Source organism: Thermobia domestica, chromosome 3 (genome assembly GCF_964235325.1).
Source record: "Thermobia domestica chromosome 3, izTheDome1.hap1.1, whole genome shotgun sequence".
Classification (NCBI taxonomy): domain Eukaryota; kingdom Metazoa; phylum Arthropoda; class Insecta; order Zygentoma; family Lepismatidae; genus Thermobia; species Thermobia domestica.
In genome coordinates this window covers 68,848,144-68,867,425 of record NC_137456.1, presented here as the reverse complement: position 1 = coordinate 68,867,425, position 19,282 = coordinate 68,848,144, and the positions used below count along the sequence as shown (strand labels likewise).

Below are 19,282 nucleotides of genomic sequence, written 5' to 3'. Positions count from 1 at the left end.
ACACCATGAGATAAACCCTAGGAAATCTCTTACGATTCTTCCTAGAGTCAAAATCTCAACGTGTATGGCATCAGATCGAATGTCATTTCCTATGTTCTGAACGATCCTATGAGATTTCTCTGGTTTAGAGGACGCTCTATTTCGGAAAGAAAATTCGAAATATTTCGATTTAAGCGACATCAGGTGAAAGAAAGTGAAAACAAATTCTGGAAAACATTGCTGGCCGAGTATGTCTTGTGAGATCTGGCATCTCTTCGGAGGATGTGAAACAGAAGTTTAATCATCTTGGGTGATCGTAGTGGGTGAAAGAAAAAAAATACTCGACAAAATGAAGAATGGTGCGGGGACGGATGAGGTATATTTTGCTAATTTATCTTCTGATTTTTATGTTTTATTTATTTTTTTTTTTTTTAGAGGTGTGCAATTTAACAATATAGCGCCTGGATCAATATCAGTAGGATGCGCAACCTCATTCGGTCATACAAGAAAACTCTTTACATCTATGGTACAAAAAGGTAAGATTTCCTACGAAACATGTCCTAACATTTTTCCTAAGATAGATCCTAAGATATTTTCCTAGGATTTATCTTATAGTGTATGGCAGGCTTAACAGGTAATTACTCACATCAAAATTAAAAAAAAAAAAAAAAAAAAAAAGTTTATATGGATCTGTGTGGAAAATGCATAATTTCAGAGCTACGGCTGTTCAAACGCGTGGAAAAAGTACACTGAAACACATGTTATTTCGAACACAAGAAACCATGGAGTGGCGGTCCATATCAGCGTAAAAGTCACGTTATACAACTGCCATCGAAAAGTGAATATTTTGGTAACGTGCCCCACAGGACAAAGAATTTCCAGGTATGTTCAGACTTAAAGATGGGTCCAAAGTACTAGGACTAGACAGCAAATACTAAGACCAGACAACAATGAACATGGAATGCGTCGGCGGGAAATCGAAAGTGTTAGGGACAGCTAGCTCCACGGTTCCTCGTGTTCGGAATAACGCGTGCTGCGATATACCTTTTCACACTTTTAGACACACTTAGCTCCGAAACTATTCACTTCTCTTCACATGCGCACATGCACTTTTTCTCTTATTTTGATATGAGGACTCACTTCTTACAGTTTGTTAATTTAGTTTATTAACATCTTGTTAAAAATTATTGGAAATGTTGGTTTTTGAAGTATCGGTTCATGTAATAAGGATTAGCTAGCACATTAGAAATTGTGACTGAAAGACTACTAAAGGACTGCAAACTGATGTTACGTTGTACGTTAAGGGTTCCAGATCAAGTATGATTAATCTACTGATTTCTACAACGAAAACAGTAACCACTGCAATTTATAGCGTTCAGAATAAATGAAAAATAAGTGCTAGTCGAATTCACAGCAAAATTTAGTAGTTTCACGACCGGTACATAACGAGCTCAGAAATTATCCAAAGACGTGTCACAAGTTTGTCAATATAGAACGACCTGCAGACGAAGATATCATCCATGAAGAGAAAATCACTAAAAGCTTAAAATTCATTAAAAAGCAAATAATACACACACAAGAAAGCACTGGAAAAAGAAAATAATTTGATTTTGCAAATGTGATTGGTGTATTCAATGTAAGCAGTAAATACAAACAAGCAATTCTTCATACTACGTTTAATTTCATGTATGTAAACCTTAAATAGCTCCTGCAGTTAAGTATCACGCGTAATCTTTATTAAATTTACAGCGTTAATCGAAAACAGTCCGCATGATAGTTTTAAATCTTGCAATTGGTTATTCTGACAAGGATTTTAATGTTTTTCCTAAAGCAAACTGGTAATATCTTTTTAACTGCATATCCTCGGGCTAATGTATTTCCAAAAATTTCTTCCCGTTTCTGTTCTTAAATTTCTAATTTCATTTTGGGAAAATTAGGAAGAACACTTCCTCAGGTTTAAAACTGTTATAATAATAAACAGCAGTGGAGAAGGTTAAATCGTGCCTATTTGCTGTGAAATTTAAGTAAACTAAAAATAATGTATTACATATTTTTACTTCATATAAAATTTTCATTTTTATATATACATATTGGTTTTATATCTGCATTGCAGTACCTCATAGTTCCCGCAGTTTTATTTATTTGCTTTTTATTTATTTATTTATTTTGTATACCAATGGCTAGTGTAAACAGCTAAAAGACATGGATTAAATAAACTATTCCCAGAAAATTCGAACTCCTCGAACGTCATACAATTAAGCATCCTTTATAAAATTCAATCTATTAGAGAAGCAGAAAATTAAACCCATTACTTACAGGACTTGAATTACAATTCATTAAATGAATCCCAAATTACCCTTCAATATTTACATTGTTATCTAGGTGTTAAATTTTTCAAACAAAATACAAGACGAAAAGTAATTTCACATAAATAATTTAGTGTATATTGAAACTTCTAATAAGCGAACACCATTGGTTTAACCGAAAACTGATCGTTATGAGTATTAGTGTTGATTTTTGCTTTCCTTTTTGAATAGTGTCGTTGCTACGGATACCAAATACGAACGGTACAGTAAAAGTGGTTAGGGATTCCTTTAAAAAAAAAAAAAAAAAAAGTTTTAATTCAAACTTGAATATCTTGTATTTCCTCACAACTACTCTAGCATCTGCTTTTCACTGCTTGAAATTAATTTTACAATAAAACCTGTTAACCTGTCCTTTTTTTTTAAGTAGGCCACCTGTCCTCATTCTTGTGACCTGCTTTTCTGCCAATAAGACATGTATTATTTATTACTTTGTAAGTTTGCCATCTGTTTATCTTAGAACTTAGCTATATTGAAGAACGTTATTTCTGGGTTGTTAGTGTTAAATTCTGTGTGTTGAACACAAGCTACTCATTCTACTAGGTAGATGATCCTTTTTTTCTTAGAAATCTTTTCAGAACATCTCTTACTGTTATGTCTATAAAGGGCGCAACCCTCTTTCTTTTGTCTGTTCAAAAACTTTTTACCACAGTTTTCTGGTCGAAGCTCATTAGCAGGCTGTATGTATCTGAAAATCCAGAACTATGGGCGGCTTTTTGGTATCTCACTACTTTGAAGGGTGAAACAGTATGTCTGCTTTAAGTATATTCCTGGAACTGATGATCTTACCTGCATCTATTGTTACAGGTACAAGAACGACAAGAATAAAGTATACGTTTAGCCATTCGTAGGTAATTAGTATGTTGAAATTACAGATGGAAGGACGAGAAGATTAAAGAATACGTTTAGCGATTCGTAGCTAATTAGTACATTTAAGTTGCAACATTTAAACCAGTCTGTAAATGGCACACTAAGTAGATATTTAGTAAGATTGGAGTTTAATTTCATTTTATAGTATGAACGCTATATGAGACAGACCTATAGCTTAACGTAGAATCTGAACCACATGAGCTTTCACTAATGAACGAACCAGGATCTTCAGCAACAAAGGCGCATACGCTAACCATATGATAGAAATGTTTTATATTGCAGATGTCATTTGCAAGATTCAAACCAATATGCAGATAATAAAGTAATTACTGCATTAGAAACTATGGTACGTTCTATGGCAAGTTTTAAAATACACTTACTTTCTGTAAGTTGGCTACTTTTCAATAGAACACATGGTTGCCAACCTGGACAGGTTTCATTATATGAAGAAGGAATCAATAGTAAGGTACCTGATTCCTACATTTTTCTCAAATAGTTACCATCTTACGTAAATCTATAAACATTTGAAATGAGGCATGAATACATGCCGTCATTCGCATTTCACAAAATTCCGATCTTATGTAATAGTTCTAGTTTTCAGTGGCCCTAGCCATTACATTGAGTAAACCCCTAGCGACTAAATCTGATCTCTCTTCAATATTCTCATTATCTTCATCTAACTGTTTTCTGGTGCCAAGGAAGAAAATTATAGTATAGTATTCTCATTATTCAATTTAGTATGATTTTTTGGAACCACAGCTAATATATATATACAATAAAGACAGAGTTCGGTTTATTTCAACTCAGTTTACGACAAGCACTAATGATTCAAATTTTAATTTGACAATCTCATTCGAATTTCACACATTCTCGATACGCAGCATCTTTCTTGCTGCACGACATTTCAGATATAAACAGTGGATGAGTCACGTTCCTCCACACACAATGTGTCACACAACTATATTTACTTCTGTTCCAATACGAATTAACTTATTCCAGAAAACAAAGCATTCCTAGACATCAAGTGGGCACAGGAAAGTCCACGGGATACTTCTTACTGTCAATGTTTATTTCGTAGATGAAAGCAACAAGTGGTCACTTAGAGAGGGTATATCGTTGTGCTTTTCTTCCTTCCTAGGGCTGTGGTGGGGGATAGTCGGTGAATAAGGGTACAAAGTACATTAATCTTACGAGATTTCATATCGGTGTTTGAAAAATAGAAAAAGGTAATTAAGACAGGTGGTCGCTGAGAGAAGTTTCACTGTACATATGTACAAAATAGATTTTTTTTATTTATTCCGGTTAACATGTACAGTGGATTCACGGTTCAAGAGCAAGTTCTATGACCAACTTTTCCATCAGTTCATCAGCGGTATTTAGGTATGCTAATACACGCACATGTTTGTAACCACAATCCCACGCGCTCAGTACTGCTTTAGCGCGTTTGCCGTAAACATTTGTACGAGTGTTGTTCAGAAACTTTATTTTTTGTTTTTTCTTGCACTTTTTGGGATTATTTTAGCCCTTATTATGACCAATTAAAGATGATTAAGAATAATTTCATTTTCAATCTGTATATTTCATCACAGCAAGACATTTAAAATTTATTATTATTATTATTATTATTATTATTATTATTATTATTATTATTATTAATAATAATAATAATAATAATAATAATAATCTGTTTACATGGCTGCAACGGATGGTTTTGTTCTTATTTTAATTTCAAGGAAAAAATAATTTCGGTTCGCAAACAGCGTTAGGAAACAAATTATGTTCGTGATCCGTGGATCCACTGTACGTTATATTCAGGTAATTCAAGGAAATTCAATGCATGCCCCGAATATATTGGGATAATATTTTTGTAGATTAAAAGAAGTATTTTTTTTTTTTAGGACTATGAGGTTAAATTTATAACAAAATGGGCACTGGATAAATATTTGCTCGAAATACCAATTATTTGAGAAGTCTTGATCACCACAGGAATACTTGAAATTTAGTAATTTTGATACAATTTTAAAAATATCTCTCTTACGTTTCGTTAGTAATATGAGGTTAAATAATTACTTAGGAGCCGTAACATCAGAGAGACAGAGATAAGAAATGTGTATGTCTACTTAGATGTGATAAAATATAGATTTCCACATATGCACATACCAAGAATAACTTGTTACCACATTACTGTGTAATACATAAAATATATAAATCGTGCAGGCACTTAATTTGAAACTACCGTTTTTAGAAGCATTTAAAAAATACGAAGTCAATTATCAGATGCCCAGCAGATTCTTACAATTTACTCTATCCATACTCGATATCTTAAGCTAATCAAGAATTTGCATTGTATAAAGCTAAGTTTGGAATAATCACAAATAAATTATTTATCACTTTCCTATGAACTAAATGAAGTATCCTACATTACATACACTTATTTACCTGCCGAAATAAACTTTACAAAATATCCTATTTATAAATTTCATTTTATACTATAAGCAACTGATATTTTCATGTTTCATACGTATAAAACTGAAAGTTACAGTATTAGTACTAGATTAAGAACAGATCTACTGTACCATGCCTTCCTTTGTTTGAAATGCATTTTATAATACCATTATCTCAAAAGTATTTTACACTGATGAGCTGTCATGGGGGTAAATTATCCGCTATCTATCTAGAATACCACTACATTATTACCCTAAAAGGAGAATCTTGTTAGTGTTTAGAATTAAGCAAAACAAAATGAAGAATACACATTCAATTATTTTCGATTATCAAACTAACTTTCAATTAAGAGAACAACATTTCAAATAATTGATACAGAAACTTATTTTCCTAAAACCACAATATAATTTCAAATAATAAGCTACATTTTCTCCCTAATATATAACACTTAAAAAAAAAAAAAAAAAAAAAAAAAAAAAAAAAAAAAAAAAAAAAACCACGTGATCGCTGGAAATATCAATAGGAATATACACCGTTAATTGCATGCATGTAAAGTTATTTTTCAGAAGAACAGTGTCAAACTATACAACTGCAATGAAGCTCTGTTACATGATCTTTTAAGTTCATGCACGATTGTGACTTTGGGAGTAATTTCAGGTTTGAGGAAGGGGGGGGGGGAAGGGTGAACTTTTAATTAAATACAGTGAAGTAGCAAGCCTTAATTACTAACTGGCACTAGCAGTAGCAGTAGAACTATCAGCATGTAAGTAGATATGAAACCCTTAAACTCTACAGAACAACCAAGAAAAACTATTTACAGGGAATGTACTAAAAAACAGTAAGGAAGGAAATGTTTATATACGTATATATAATATGCACAACGCCTAACTGTACAAAATATAACAAATTGCCAAAATTATAATATGCCCATAAAAAAAAAAAAAAAATTAAATGAGATATGATTGACTGTTTCAATTTGAACTCGTTATCAAAACAGGAACCCTTTATGGAAGTATAGGAACCTGATTCCTCACACCACCCAAAACAACTAATTATTCTTAGGAAAAAAAAAAAAAACTTATTTCCATCACATTTATATTTTTTTCACAATGCTCGTTGAAATATATTCAAGTTCTAATCTTAAACCACGAATCTGACTTCTTACACACTAGTACCACTCGACTTAGCACTGACACATAATCTAGCAAAAGATAAAAAATAAAGAATTGGCACTGGATGCACTATGGTTGTTCTCTATCAGGCTAACAGAAGTGGTGTTATTTTACTATTCTGCAATTGCAATTCTTTTTTTCTTTCCCTTCCTTAATACAGGAATCTTCCGTTGTAATAAATAAATAAATATAGCTTTTGTCTATCTGTAAACTTCGTGGGTCTTTGTCATTTCTTTCTTCGTATCTTATGGAAAAAAAAAAAGGAATTGTGCTCTGAAAGCATGACACACACATTCAAAAAAAAAAAATTCTTTTTGTGTAAATTTTAAAAACTTGAAAAAAAAAGCAAAAAACAAAAAAAGCTTCACGTAACCCTTTACGATTGGTCTAAAAAATATATATAGTTTTAATGTTTGAAAGAACATAGAAAGAGAACATTCCACACATAAAACTACTTTAAATATTTTATCATTTCTTTTTTGTTATCACTTAAGATCCTAGAAGTGTTATTTTAATGACCCTTCTTTTCATCCCGCACTCTACTACGAGTGATCCTACTTGTGGTGTTCATACCATTCTTTGCATTTGCAGACTTCTCCATGAACTGAGTCACAGGAACAATTTTGAAGAGATGGATTTTTAGATGATCACAGATTTCCAAGCACACTTGACTACAATACCTCATTAAGTCAAATGTGGCCCAAGCCTGCAACAAAAGAAAATACACTGTACAATTCAATTATATGTTGGTTTTACTTTGTCCATGTCTCATTAAATGCAATCCCTACAATTGAAGCGTTTGGAGGATAAAGATGTCATGTTACATTTTTTTGAAACGTTGCATTCTGGTGGTTCATGCACGTGTTATATGTTAGTCATGCTACGTAATACATTATTTAGTGTGTCCTCGTCTGGGCGCAGATATTTAGAAACGATGAAGGCGGTATGTTAACGGATAAAGTTGTGAAAGTAAATTTTCCCGTCATATGCAATTTGTTACGTAACACGTTTATCCTCCAAACGCTTCAATTCATTCTACCTATATTCGGTATCAATCTATGTAAGATTTTGCATTGTGTAATAAGAGGTCTACACGGGCTCGGGCCGTAAAATTTTAAATATACGATTATATTTCTCGGGCCTAACTTTGTAAATATGCTGTACAACGATATTTATCGGGCCGTTCCTTCTGGAGAACTTTTAAAGCACAACTGCAAAATTAAACCTCTAATTGCTGTAAATAAAAATACAATTTTGTGTTATTAAGTTTCTGTAATTCGGACTTATTTCGGGTTCATTTGATTATTACACGAATTCGGGCCAGACTGGGGCCTAAATGCTAAAACATATTTCGAATTCGGGTCGGGCCTCACACTATAAATTCACGGGGCCGAGCCAGGCCCGTGCATACCTCTATTGTGTAACTCCAAGCTTGGAGTACTTAATTTTCTGAGTAAACAAATTATTTAAATTACATACATTTATTTACCTGCTCAAAATAAACTCTATAGAAACTACCTTATTTATATACTTTAATTTTTGGCTGTAAGGGACACTCATTCTTATGTTTTATACTTATAAGAACTGAAATTTACAGTGTTAGCACTAGACAACTGTCATAGATGGATGGCGGGAGATGAACTATCGGTTACCTTTCTAGACTAGCAACTACATTATTATCCTACGAAGAGGATTCTGTTTATGATTAGGATAAGCGAGAAGAGAAGGTAAAATACGACTGCAGTTCTTCAGTGACAATATCTTTAACTCACTCTATTCAGTATTTTCACGTAGCTTTTAGGTTAAACAGAAGTGATATAGATAAAGCGTATGGTCTTGGAAAATGTATCAAAGTGATGTATACAGAGTTGCATCAACAGAAATGTTACATATATAACCTTGGTGCAGGTCCTTTGAAACTACGCCTAAAACAAACTATTACACTTAATGTAGCTACTAATATTAATAGGGATGCTACTACTAACTTAGTAGTACAAATATTAATAGGGTACATATTATAAAAGGAAATAATATAAATTACAAACTTGAACAAGTGAGTTTGAAAAAGAAAAATTACAAAGTTGAACAAGAGATATCTGTCAACAGACAGACGGACGGACAAAGCCGTTCTATAATACTTACGAAACTTATGCATAGCATAAATTGTAAATCTAAATACAGCTAATGTTGATAAATAATCGGTTACAAATCTCAAAGTACAGGTTAAGAATTGGTAACGAGAGTTTGAGTTAAGCATTTACAACAATGCTATTTTAATACTTGCAAAGTTCTGCATTTTGAACGATACTTTAAAGTGAGTCTGTTATCATTAATAACAATTACAAGGTTAAACATGTTTATCGTTTGATATACACAGTGATTCTGAATTATGGGGGCATGGTGGCTTAAAAGCAGAGCACTCAATTCTGGTGCGTGGAGTCCCTCATTCGAGCCCAAGACACGTGAGTGTGATAGATAACATCGTGTCCATGGTTTTTCTTCCACATTATCATTCTACCAATTATTTCACATCATTCAATTTCATTAATTATCCATTTCCTTTGGCCTAAAGGACATAATCGTGAGACATAAAACTAGGAACTAATATTTTATTTTCACAACTCAGGATTGGGTACTTCAAAATGAAACGAAATGAAATCTTTTAAGTTTTACGCCCCACGGTTAAGAGGCCTTATCACTGCAGAATTAAAATACCACTAATTTTATAGTAATTATGTAATATTTTCAAATAGACTAGCTGAACCTGCGCTCTCTCGCATCAGCGCATCATTCGCATATGAGCATAAATCTCCTTGTCATTCCTCACAACATCTGTACATGTCCCTTTACAGACACAAGTGAAAGACGTATTGATTAAAAAAAAAAAAAAAAAAGCCAAGGGGTATCATAAAGGGGAGACTTTTTTCGATTATTTTTTCTCAATATCTCGCACCGTTTGCAAGATTTGAGCCTGCTTCTGGTTGGAGTTTCTAATTCATGTATGACCAGTGTTTTCTTTCTTCTTGCATGCAGTATGTAATAAGCAAATACATTACATACACAATTAATTATAATGTCAGTTATATATGGTGTTCATTGGGCAAAACACTCCCCCCCCCCCAAAAAAAAAGGTTCATCTTAGACTGCAGAAATGGTTATACTTCCTTTTCCATTAGTATTTGGCCATGAAACAACCGACTGAGACATATACAACCCCTATATACAACATTGTGGTGTTGGAATGTATTTGGTCTAGGAATTAATTCGTGCGGGTGGACAAGAGATGGCGCAACGAACGGAGCGTCCCACAGTTCCGTGTATCCACACATGTGTTGCAAACCCCTGTCATCGCGTATCGTTCGTAGTATAGGGCAGTGGATTAAAGCGTCAACAACACCAGTTTGTAGTTAAGTGAACATGGCGCAATTTGTGCCTGATAAAGTGTTTTTGCGGGGTGTCCTGCTAAATTACTTTAACATGCAGAAAAGTGCGACTGAAAGTCATCGTATTTTGGTGGAAGTGTATGGTGACCATGCTCTAGCTGAGCGAACGTGTCAGAAGTGGTTTGCACGGTTTAGAAGTGGTGATTTCGGCTTGGCAGACCAAGAGCGAGCTGGACAGCCAAAAACATTTCAAGACAAGAATTGACAGCATTGCTCGAGCAGGATTCGTGTCAAACGCAGGAACAACTTGCAGCAGCATTAGGCGTTGATCAAACAACAGTCTCCAAACGCTTGAAAGCCATGGGAATGATTCAAAAGATGTCACATTGGGTTCCACATGAATTGAAAGACAGAGACGTTGAAAGACGAAAAACCATTTGCGAATTGCTGCTTCAACGACAGAGCAGAAAGGGGTTTCTGCATCGAATTATTACGGGTGATGAGAAGTGGATCCATTACGAGAACCCTAAACGAAAAAAGGCCTGGGTGAAACCAGGTGAACCAGGTCCATCACAACCAAAACGAGATATTCACTGTGCAAAGGTTATGCTGTGCATATGGTGGGATATGAAAGGTGTGGTGTACTATGAGCTGCTGCAACCGGTGAAACTATGAATGGAGAACGTTATCGACGACAATTAATGCGTTTGAAGCAAGCTCTGGCCAGAACACGACCAGAATGGGAGAACAGACATGATAAACTTATTGTTCAACATGATAACGCTCGCCCACATGTCGCAAAACCGGTCAAAACCTATTTAGAAAATGTCGGATGGGAAGTTTTACCCCACCCGCCGTATTCACCAGACGTTGCTCCTTCGGACTACTACTTGTTCGATTGCATGAACAACGATTTGATTGGACAGCGGTTTACTTCTTCAGAAGATATCGAAACATGGGTCTCTGACTGGATCGCTTCCAAGGATGAGGACTTCTTTCGCCACGGAATCCGTACATTGCCTGACAGATGGGCGAAAGTGGTGGCTAGCGATGGACAATATTTTTCTTAAGGTATTTATGTATTTTGTGTTTGTACTACAGCTTCAATGTGTGCGTACCAACCGCACGAATTAATTCCTAGACCAAATATAATGCTTAGGATGTGATGCTTTAGTTTTTTTTTCTTAATTTTTTTTTTTTTTTTTAATTTCAACACTTCCAATGTACCCGTAAAAATGTAATACGCTGGTGAAGTAAACGTCATTTCCGCTTCCTGTTCAGCTAGCTGGTTACAAACAAACCAGCTTTGAGCGGGTTATATGAAGGAGTTTACATGGTACTCGCCTATGAAAATGATTTGTTTCGTTTTCGGATATAACCATAACAGTTTAAGAGGTACATGCTATGCTTTTTTTTTTTTTTTTTTTTTTTTTTAAGAATGAAATTAAAAATATTCTACTATAGCATATTAAAGAGAAACAAAAAGAAGCCACACTGTACAACAAGCGATATAATGATTAATTACTCGTCTGGTGAACAGATATATCTCAATCTTTTTGAAGAACATTTTCTCTCCTTGCATATTCTGCCAGAAAGAAATTAAAATAGGCCTACACATATTTTTTACCAAAGCTCTCTTGCCCTATCTTTTTTGTTCGTTTGTTTGTGACATTTTTAGGCTAATTTCGCTGTTTAATATATATGAATACTCAGAACACTGTAAAATCGTTTCTTAGTAAACTGATAATTGAATCCCACATTTAAAAGCATACTATAATCTTCGAACAGTGCTTGCCCCAGCATGGAGTGTGATACATGCCTGCCTCCGCTCTTTCCGATCCTCACCAGCGTAAGTTAGATAACAACTTTACTTTTGTGATTACATATATGTGTAAAAATTTGAAACTTTTGATACAATTGAGATTTCCAGGCAATAGATGATTTTCAAATTGGTAAATCGGCATTACACATATATGTAAGACACTATTAAGTAATCACAAGCTAACCTAACCGTACTTTACCGCATATGAATTTTGGTAAGAGTATAGTACAGGCAATATAGTAAAGTTTAAACCGGACTTGTTAATTTGTCTCATCCCGTTTGACATAAAATATAATTGCTCCATCCTATCGATCTACGCTAAGTACGCATGAAAAATACGGGATCACTATTTGAAAATTTATGTGTAAAATTTGTCTAATCTACGAAAATACTTCTGTGCAAGAAAATTGTAGAGGGGGAACGTAGAAACAGCGTTAAAAATGTGCCATGGTTACTAAGAAATTGAACTGCAAATCCACTTGTAGTGATTACTAGCCCTGGCTAGTGTATGCTTTTCGTACCTGTCTTTCTTTCACGCATACCCATTTTCACTGATGCGCCTGCTCCCTACAGATGTATCATTACATGCGCTCGAGCTTCAAGCTGCCCTTAATCATCATAGATGTAGTGTTACGTGAAGTGACCACTCAGCGTAAGTTAGTACGTGTTCTGCTTATGAATATTAATACATATATATGCTGGCATGTTACAAATCTGTACGTCGTTTGTAGTAGACGCAAAGAAAATAATTCAGAAAACATTAGGACATTATATAGGATAGTTAGAGAGTTATACCATTTAAATTATTTAATTATTTCTGGTGGCGCATTTCAACTTCACCAGTGCCAAGCAAAAAATGGACACCCGCTAACAAACGAATGAAGAATAAATTAGGAAATTATTTCCAGGAAGATGCTATGTTTCTGAGATTATGTATTCGTAATCGTATGCTTTAAAATGCATTGGTTATTCTAGCGCTGTACTCCTTTGTTCCGAATATCTTTCCACTAATTTTATAAAAATCAAGTTTCTTCCATATTAAACATTTTCACTCAAGCTAAACAAACAATATGACAAATATATAGCATAACAATTTTCAATAGTTTTAATTAAACTCAATCTAAAATTATTATTAAGGGGCGCTCATGTATATGCTTGGGATTCTCACTCACTTGTCCAGCAAGTTATTGGCGATTGACGGAATTAAAATGTAGAGTAACTTTATTTCATATTATGATAAATGTAGCCTTCCTATTCGTATGAAGTAAATATATTCACTGCTATTCGTGAAAATGTAGCGTTTTTCAATAATTTTAAGTTCGTCTTTCACAAGACTTACAGCTGCCACATATAATGCCATTGAAACTGCCTTAGCAACCACCTTAGCAACAGATTGTTTGTAACCAATATGGCTGCGCCCAGTAAAATTCACAGCAGACGACTTCAGCAGCGTATAAAGAAATAATGCCCATGTTTTTTAAATATTCAATTAGAACTGGACAATCTATATGAAATATGCAATCGATCAGTGAAAACGTCATCTTTCTAGAGCCTGTAGTTTCCGAGATCTCATTGTCGAAAGGATTGGGCACAAACATATAAACGTAGTATAAAAGAGCTCCAAAGATTGCAGCACAATTCATTTGCATTTATTTCGGAAAAGGCTTATTAAAGGCAAAGGCTTTTGAACAATAATTTAAAAGGATAAACTTCGTGAAAAATATTTCTGTAAGTAATTTATTTAAAGTACACTCTTTTAAAAATATTTGTCTTTGTTATAAACGTGAAATCACAAATAACCGTAAATCAAAGGTTTGAAAGCTAAGGTTATAGGTTAGAGCTCGGTCGCTCTTAGACAGTGATGCCAATTGATGGGAAATTTCCCTTGGCGCAGGGAAATTTTGAGTAAATTTTAGAGAAAAGAGAAAAAGGGAAATTGCTTGTAATATCTCAATATTGCAGGGAAATTTGAACCTCTCTTCAATCATATATAAATTGAATGTATTTACGTATCTAATTAATCTCATTAGAATTCAGTATAAATTCAACATCTTATTTGTTCCAAACACAATCCGTTGCACATATTTCACATAAATTCTCACAAGTTATCTTGCTTTGCATTCGTTAATATTTATCAACATTACACATCGATCAACCTATTCAGTTAAATTCGAAACATTACAACAATGTTTATTGCATGCACTATATATTTATTGTCGTTAAAACTGTTAAGGAAATCTTAGTGACTCGGCTTTGTTTCACCAAGGTAGACTTTTTAAGGGAGAAATACATATTCGAGTTCTTTTATTATTATTATTTATAGATAAAACTGGAAACAACAACATTTTTGTTCCTATATGTTGATTGAGGTTCATTAGCTTGACTGGAAACAACGTTCCATTCAATATATATGTTTTCATAAATTATCATTCTAATTAACGATATAAATTTTATAAGACGTATTTTGTAAACATTCAGTGGCTTACATACGTTCAATTACAATAATTAATAAATCATGTAGATAAAATATAGTATGGTATGAATATTTAAAATTTTACATTAAACAAAAGGCCATCTTATGATTATTTAAAATTTTTTATCAAAATTTATCTTCCGATTGTTGAATTAAATGCAATGCAATAAGATTAAATATTTCTCAATTAAATTATCACTCCAACTATTATAACAGTTTGGTTTTCCCAATCAGAAGATGTTTTTCGCAACCAAAAAATTGATTCTGAAGAGGATTAATCAATGTAAGAGAAGAAAATATGCGTGTCGTGAATATAAATATGTATATATGGGTGAATGCTGGGTCATTAGTGTATGTGTGTTTGTGTAAGTTTACAAATTTCCTGGTGACTTTGTGCGCAGAATTATAAATTCTTAAGAATTCCGCATCTCTAAACTTTTTATTGTGATTACGAACATTCCTCGTGTACAGCCAAAGACAGTAGCAGCTAGAATTTTCTTTGTAACTGTTCGCATTCGTTTCAGTAAATATGGGAGTTCTGTTCTTAAGTAAAATATATACTTAATAATTTCCAAATATATACCAAATACACACCAAATATATACTTAATAATTTCTTTGTACCTTGGGTTACATTAATATTAAAATCTATCATGATATCTATAATAAAAATTAGTTACGTAATATTTATTTTATATTTTTTATAATTTGATAGGTTGTTCGTCCTGACCGAGGTATTTATAGGGTTTTTTCTCAATCACACCAGGCAAATGCAGAGATAGCACCTTTAACATAGGTCCTGGCCTACATTTTTCCATATCCTTTCCCCTCCTCTATAGAGACGCCTTAGATACCTAAACAACAAATCAAGTTCAAATTCTGCGTAAGCTCAAAGGAAGGCTGTCAGGTATCTGCTTGTATGTGATTATAAGATTGGGGTGAGGGGGTGGAAGCGGAAACGATTAAAAATACGTTTACTAAATACAGTACTTGAACGTTTTGGTTGAAGGGAAATTTTGTCCGGAAAAGGGAAATTCTGAAGCTTGTGAAGGGAAAACGGCTCTGAAGGAATTGGCATCACTGCTCTTAGTTGGTACTGTAGCATTTTAATAGATAGATAATTGAAATGTAGAACAAGAGCGTGCTAGACAATATTATTTTGCATGAGGTACCGTTATCACGAGTCACCTAGTAGCTTTCCATTTGCAGCGATTTAGAAACGCGAAAATAAATGCCAATTTTCTAAATGGCTGGAAATCGAAAGCAGATATGCGAGTCGTGATAACGGTATCTCATGTAAAATAATGTCTAGCGAGCTCTTGTTTCACTTTTCGATTATCTTTTTATCTATTTGAAGATATCACATGATTAATGTAAAATTAGCGGTATTTTAATTTCGCCGTGATGGGGTCTCTTAAGCCGACTAGGTTAAAGGAGAAGGTGATGATGAGAATGAAGGAAATGGTGGAATGAAGAAAGTGCGAGGAAACGGGAGAAACCCCGAGGAAACCCACGTACACGGTGTTTATCCACCACCAAGTTCACTTGGCGCGAGCTGAGATCGAACCAAGGAGCCCATACACTAGAGGTGAACGCTCTACCACTGAGCCACCGCGGCCCTTGTGTAGTCCAAACTCAAAAGGTGTGGCACTAGGGGATTGAAGATACAAAATAGTACTACTACTTTCATGTAAAAGGATAATTAAGGCTTCTGGAAAACTATAATATTCAAAACACGTTAACATTTCCTGCAGAGATACAACTGATTATGGTGTAGTCACAACTCTCCTGCATTCATAAATAATGTTAACACTTAACTTGCAAACAACTACTCTTCATACATGATTGACTTTAGATTTTAAAAAAGAAAAAATACACACTTTTTTTAAAAAAATTTTTAAATTTTTAAAAAAGAATTTCAATACACACTTACCAAACACAACCAGAGCACATAGTACTCTTTAATAAAGAAATTAAAATATTGATTCAAGAAAAGCATAAGAGGACCCAGAAGAGCTGAGTCCAAATATTCCATTTCACTTTTCGTCATGTGGGCAACCTGGAAACAACAGCATATATATATATATATTTATATTCCTGTTATCACATTTATCAAATAATAGTTTACACTCAATTGAAACAAAAATGAACATCACAATATCATTCTTTTAATAAATTTTACTACATGCGAGGGTAGTTCAAAAAAAGTTATCTAGAAATGGTTGTGCTCATGATTTTACAGATACTAATGATTCGCAAGTGATCAAAGTATGAACAATTCCACAAATGGACCAAAAAGAAGTTGGGATTGTATTTAAATACCTGCAGACAAAACGTATAACCCCCTAGGGCAGCATTCTTAAAGTGTGGTCCGCGGATCACAAGAGGTCCTCAAACTATCCCCTCCTGGTTCTCTTTTTAATCAAAAAATAAATAAATAAATAAATAAATAAATAAATAAATAAACAAAATTCAAGTGAGCTGTGTAATTCACACCACTGTTGAGAATCTCAGTGAGAATACAGATTACATATTTTAAAGGTAAAGATTTACAAAATTTTAATAGATTATATAATTCTAATATTATAAAATATTCTTAATTGCCTTCAATTGTTATAAAAACACTAAAAGTAGTGTCCACTTGAAAAATGCTGAAGAAATGCTGCCCCAGAAGAATTTATGAAGACAAAATCAATATATTCGGATACTCTCCCTCCTAATCAATCGTGCACAAAGACGTGCGGAGCGGAATTCACGCTGTGTAAAGGCACTGAAGATAACTCACGGTAGATGCGACCGAAAATGCACAGTTCTGAAAATCAGATTATTAAATATACTGCAGATATAATGTGTATCAGTGATGACTTCGTTCAAATAGTTTCCAGAAACTGAAACCTATGTGATCGACAGATCCACAACGATGTACCGCAGTACAACTTCTTCAAATGGACAGCGAATCTTGCACATCGATGTAACAAATGAATTTTACTTGCATGCGACTCCGTGGAGAAATAATAATTTCCACTGAAGTATTCCAGGAAATAAAAATTGAACTATCCTCGTATTTGGCTTGCCTTAAAATATACCCACATTGTTGCAATTGAATGTCTAATCCAGTTAGGCTGGCCGCACACCAAGTGCAACATTATGTCTCTCAAAGAAGCAACTTGTAACCAAACGTTACCGCATATTGTGAGCGACTCAAACACCGCAGGAACACACGAGAATACGCTGTGTAGTATAATACGCAACAAGTCTGCATTTCCTATACAATGTTTTCATTGGTATTTTTATAGCATTTGAACCATCTGCAATTTCCTCCGAAAATAATTTCTTGTGTTGTTGAGTTTGTTACTTCTGAATATCGAGTCAATACTGAATGTTCTGTCCCTTCACCGAGAATCGAACCTACGAAAACGCGCATCTAGGGCAGACACGCTATTGTTATTGCTACAGTTCGCGCGGAAAGTATTGACGCGACGCAAGTGAAAGCTAGAACCACAAATAAAAAGACACCGAATACAATACAAAATAAAAGTTAGAATACTTATGGGATAGTCAGTATTTTGTTGGACTTCCTTTCGTCTTCCTGCATGCTTTCAGTATAGCTCTGGAACACTCAAGACGAGAGTTTGGAGGGTAACAAGTGGCTAATTGTCCTAAACCTCCCTGATGGCAGCTTCCAGCAGAGGCAATGTAGAGATGTCCACAGACTCTACACCCTGTAAACGTCTCTTCATGACAGACCATAAGTTCTCTATGATGTTTAAGACTGGACTATACCCTGGCCAATCTTCAAAAAATGAGACCCAAGCATATTTAAGCCAAGATACCACACAAGGTATGACAAGGAGCTCATATTACATAAAAAAAAGATTTTTTTCTTTCAAAAAACGATTCCAATACATCGTTTAATAGCTCAAAATAGAGAAACTGATTCATAATATGGTTTCTAGAGAGAGTATCTAAATCTTCTACACCATCATAACTAAAGGAACCCAAGACCATGAAAGTGGCAGGGTGTTTTACAGATGGACATGTGTGCTGAGGAAGGGTGGAATCGTCACCAGGAAGATGGTACATTCGCTGGCAGCCAGTGCCACTAACGAGAAACGTGGCTTCATCAGTCCACAACACTTTTCTCCAGTCATTAACAGTCCAAACTTTTTTTTTTTTTTTTTTAAATACAGAAAGCCAATCTTTTCTTACGATGATCCTCTGTAAGAAGGCGTTTCCGGGAGCTCTGTAACTTCGTAGCATTAAGTTGTCATGAATTTTCTCCTGCACCATCCGTAGGGACACATTACCAAGCAATGCAGAATTGTTTTCTTTTAATTCCCTAGCTGTTAAAGAAGTTTGCTTCTGCAGCTACCTTTTCATGATCTTTAGCGACACTTTCCTAGACCTACCAGACTGGTTTTGGACGGGGCATTTTGACTTCTTCTTCCTCTTTAAAACGTTTCACCAAATGCTGTACTGTTCTCAGCTTCAGACAGTTTGCCTCAAGATATCTTTGATTTTTTACCAGCTTTAAATAGGGCAATCACCGCCTCAGTTTCACCAGGCATCAGAACGCAGTAAGGCATCTTGTCACAAAGAAATGAAATCGCAACATATATAGAGCAGCACAAAAATTGCAATGAGAGACCAAGTACACGTGCACACTCCAAGTAATCCTGTCGACCCACCAGAGCAAATTGAAACTTGTTACTCTACAGCAAGTAACACAATAGGCGGGTGTTTCCTGCCAGCGAGCGACAATACTTTACGCGGTGT

General features: G+C 34.4%; 1 protein-coding gene across 6 annotated transcripts in view; it reads right to left on the bottom strand.

Moving 5' to 3' along the window:
• Positions 1–19,282, bottom strand: part of bbc (choline/ethanolaminephosphotransferase 1 bbc) — a 120,275-nt gene that overhangs the window by 28,238 nt on the left and 72,755 nt on the right. For all 6 annotated transcript variants that reach the window (XM_081751048.1, XM_081751044.1, XM_081751045.1 and 3 more), the window contains 2 exons: positions 16,440–16,565; positions 7,403–7,535 (listed from right to left, as the gene is read on the bottom strand). In XM_081751048.1, the coding sequence (XP_081607174.1) occupies positions 7,403–7,535; positions 16,440–16,565 (259 nt within the window). The remainder of the gene's footprint in view (positions 1–7,402; positions 7,536–16,439; positions 16,566–19,282) is intronic.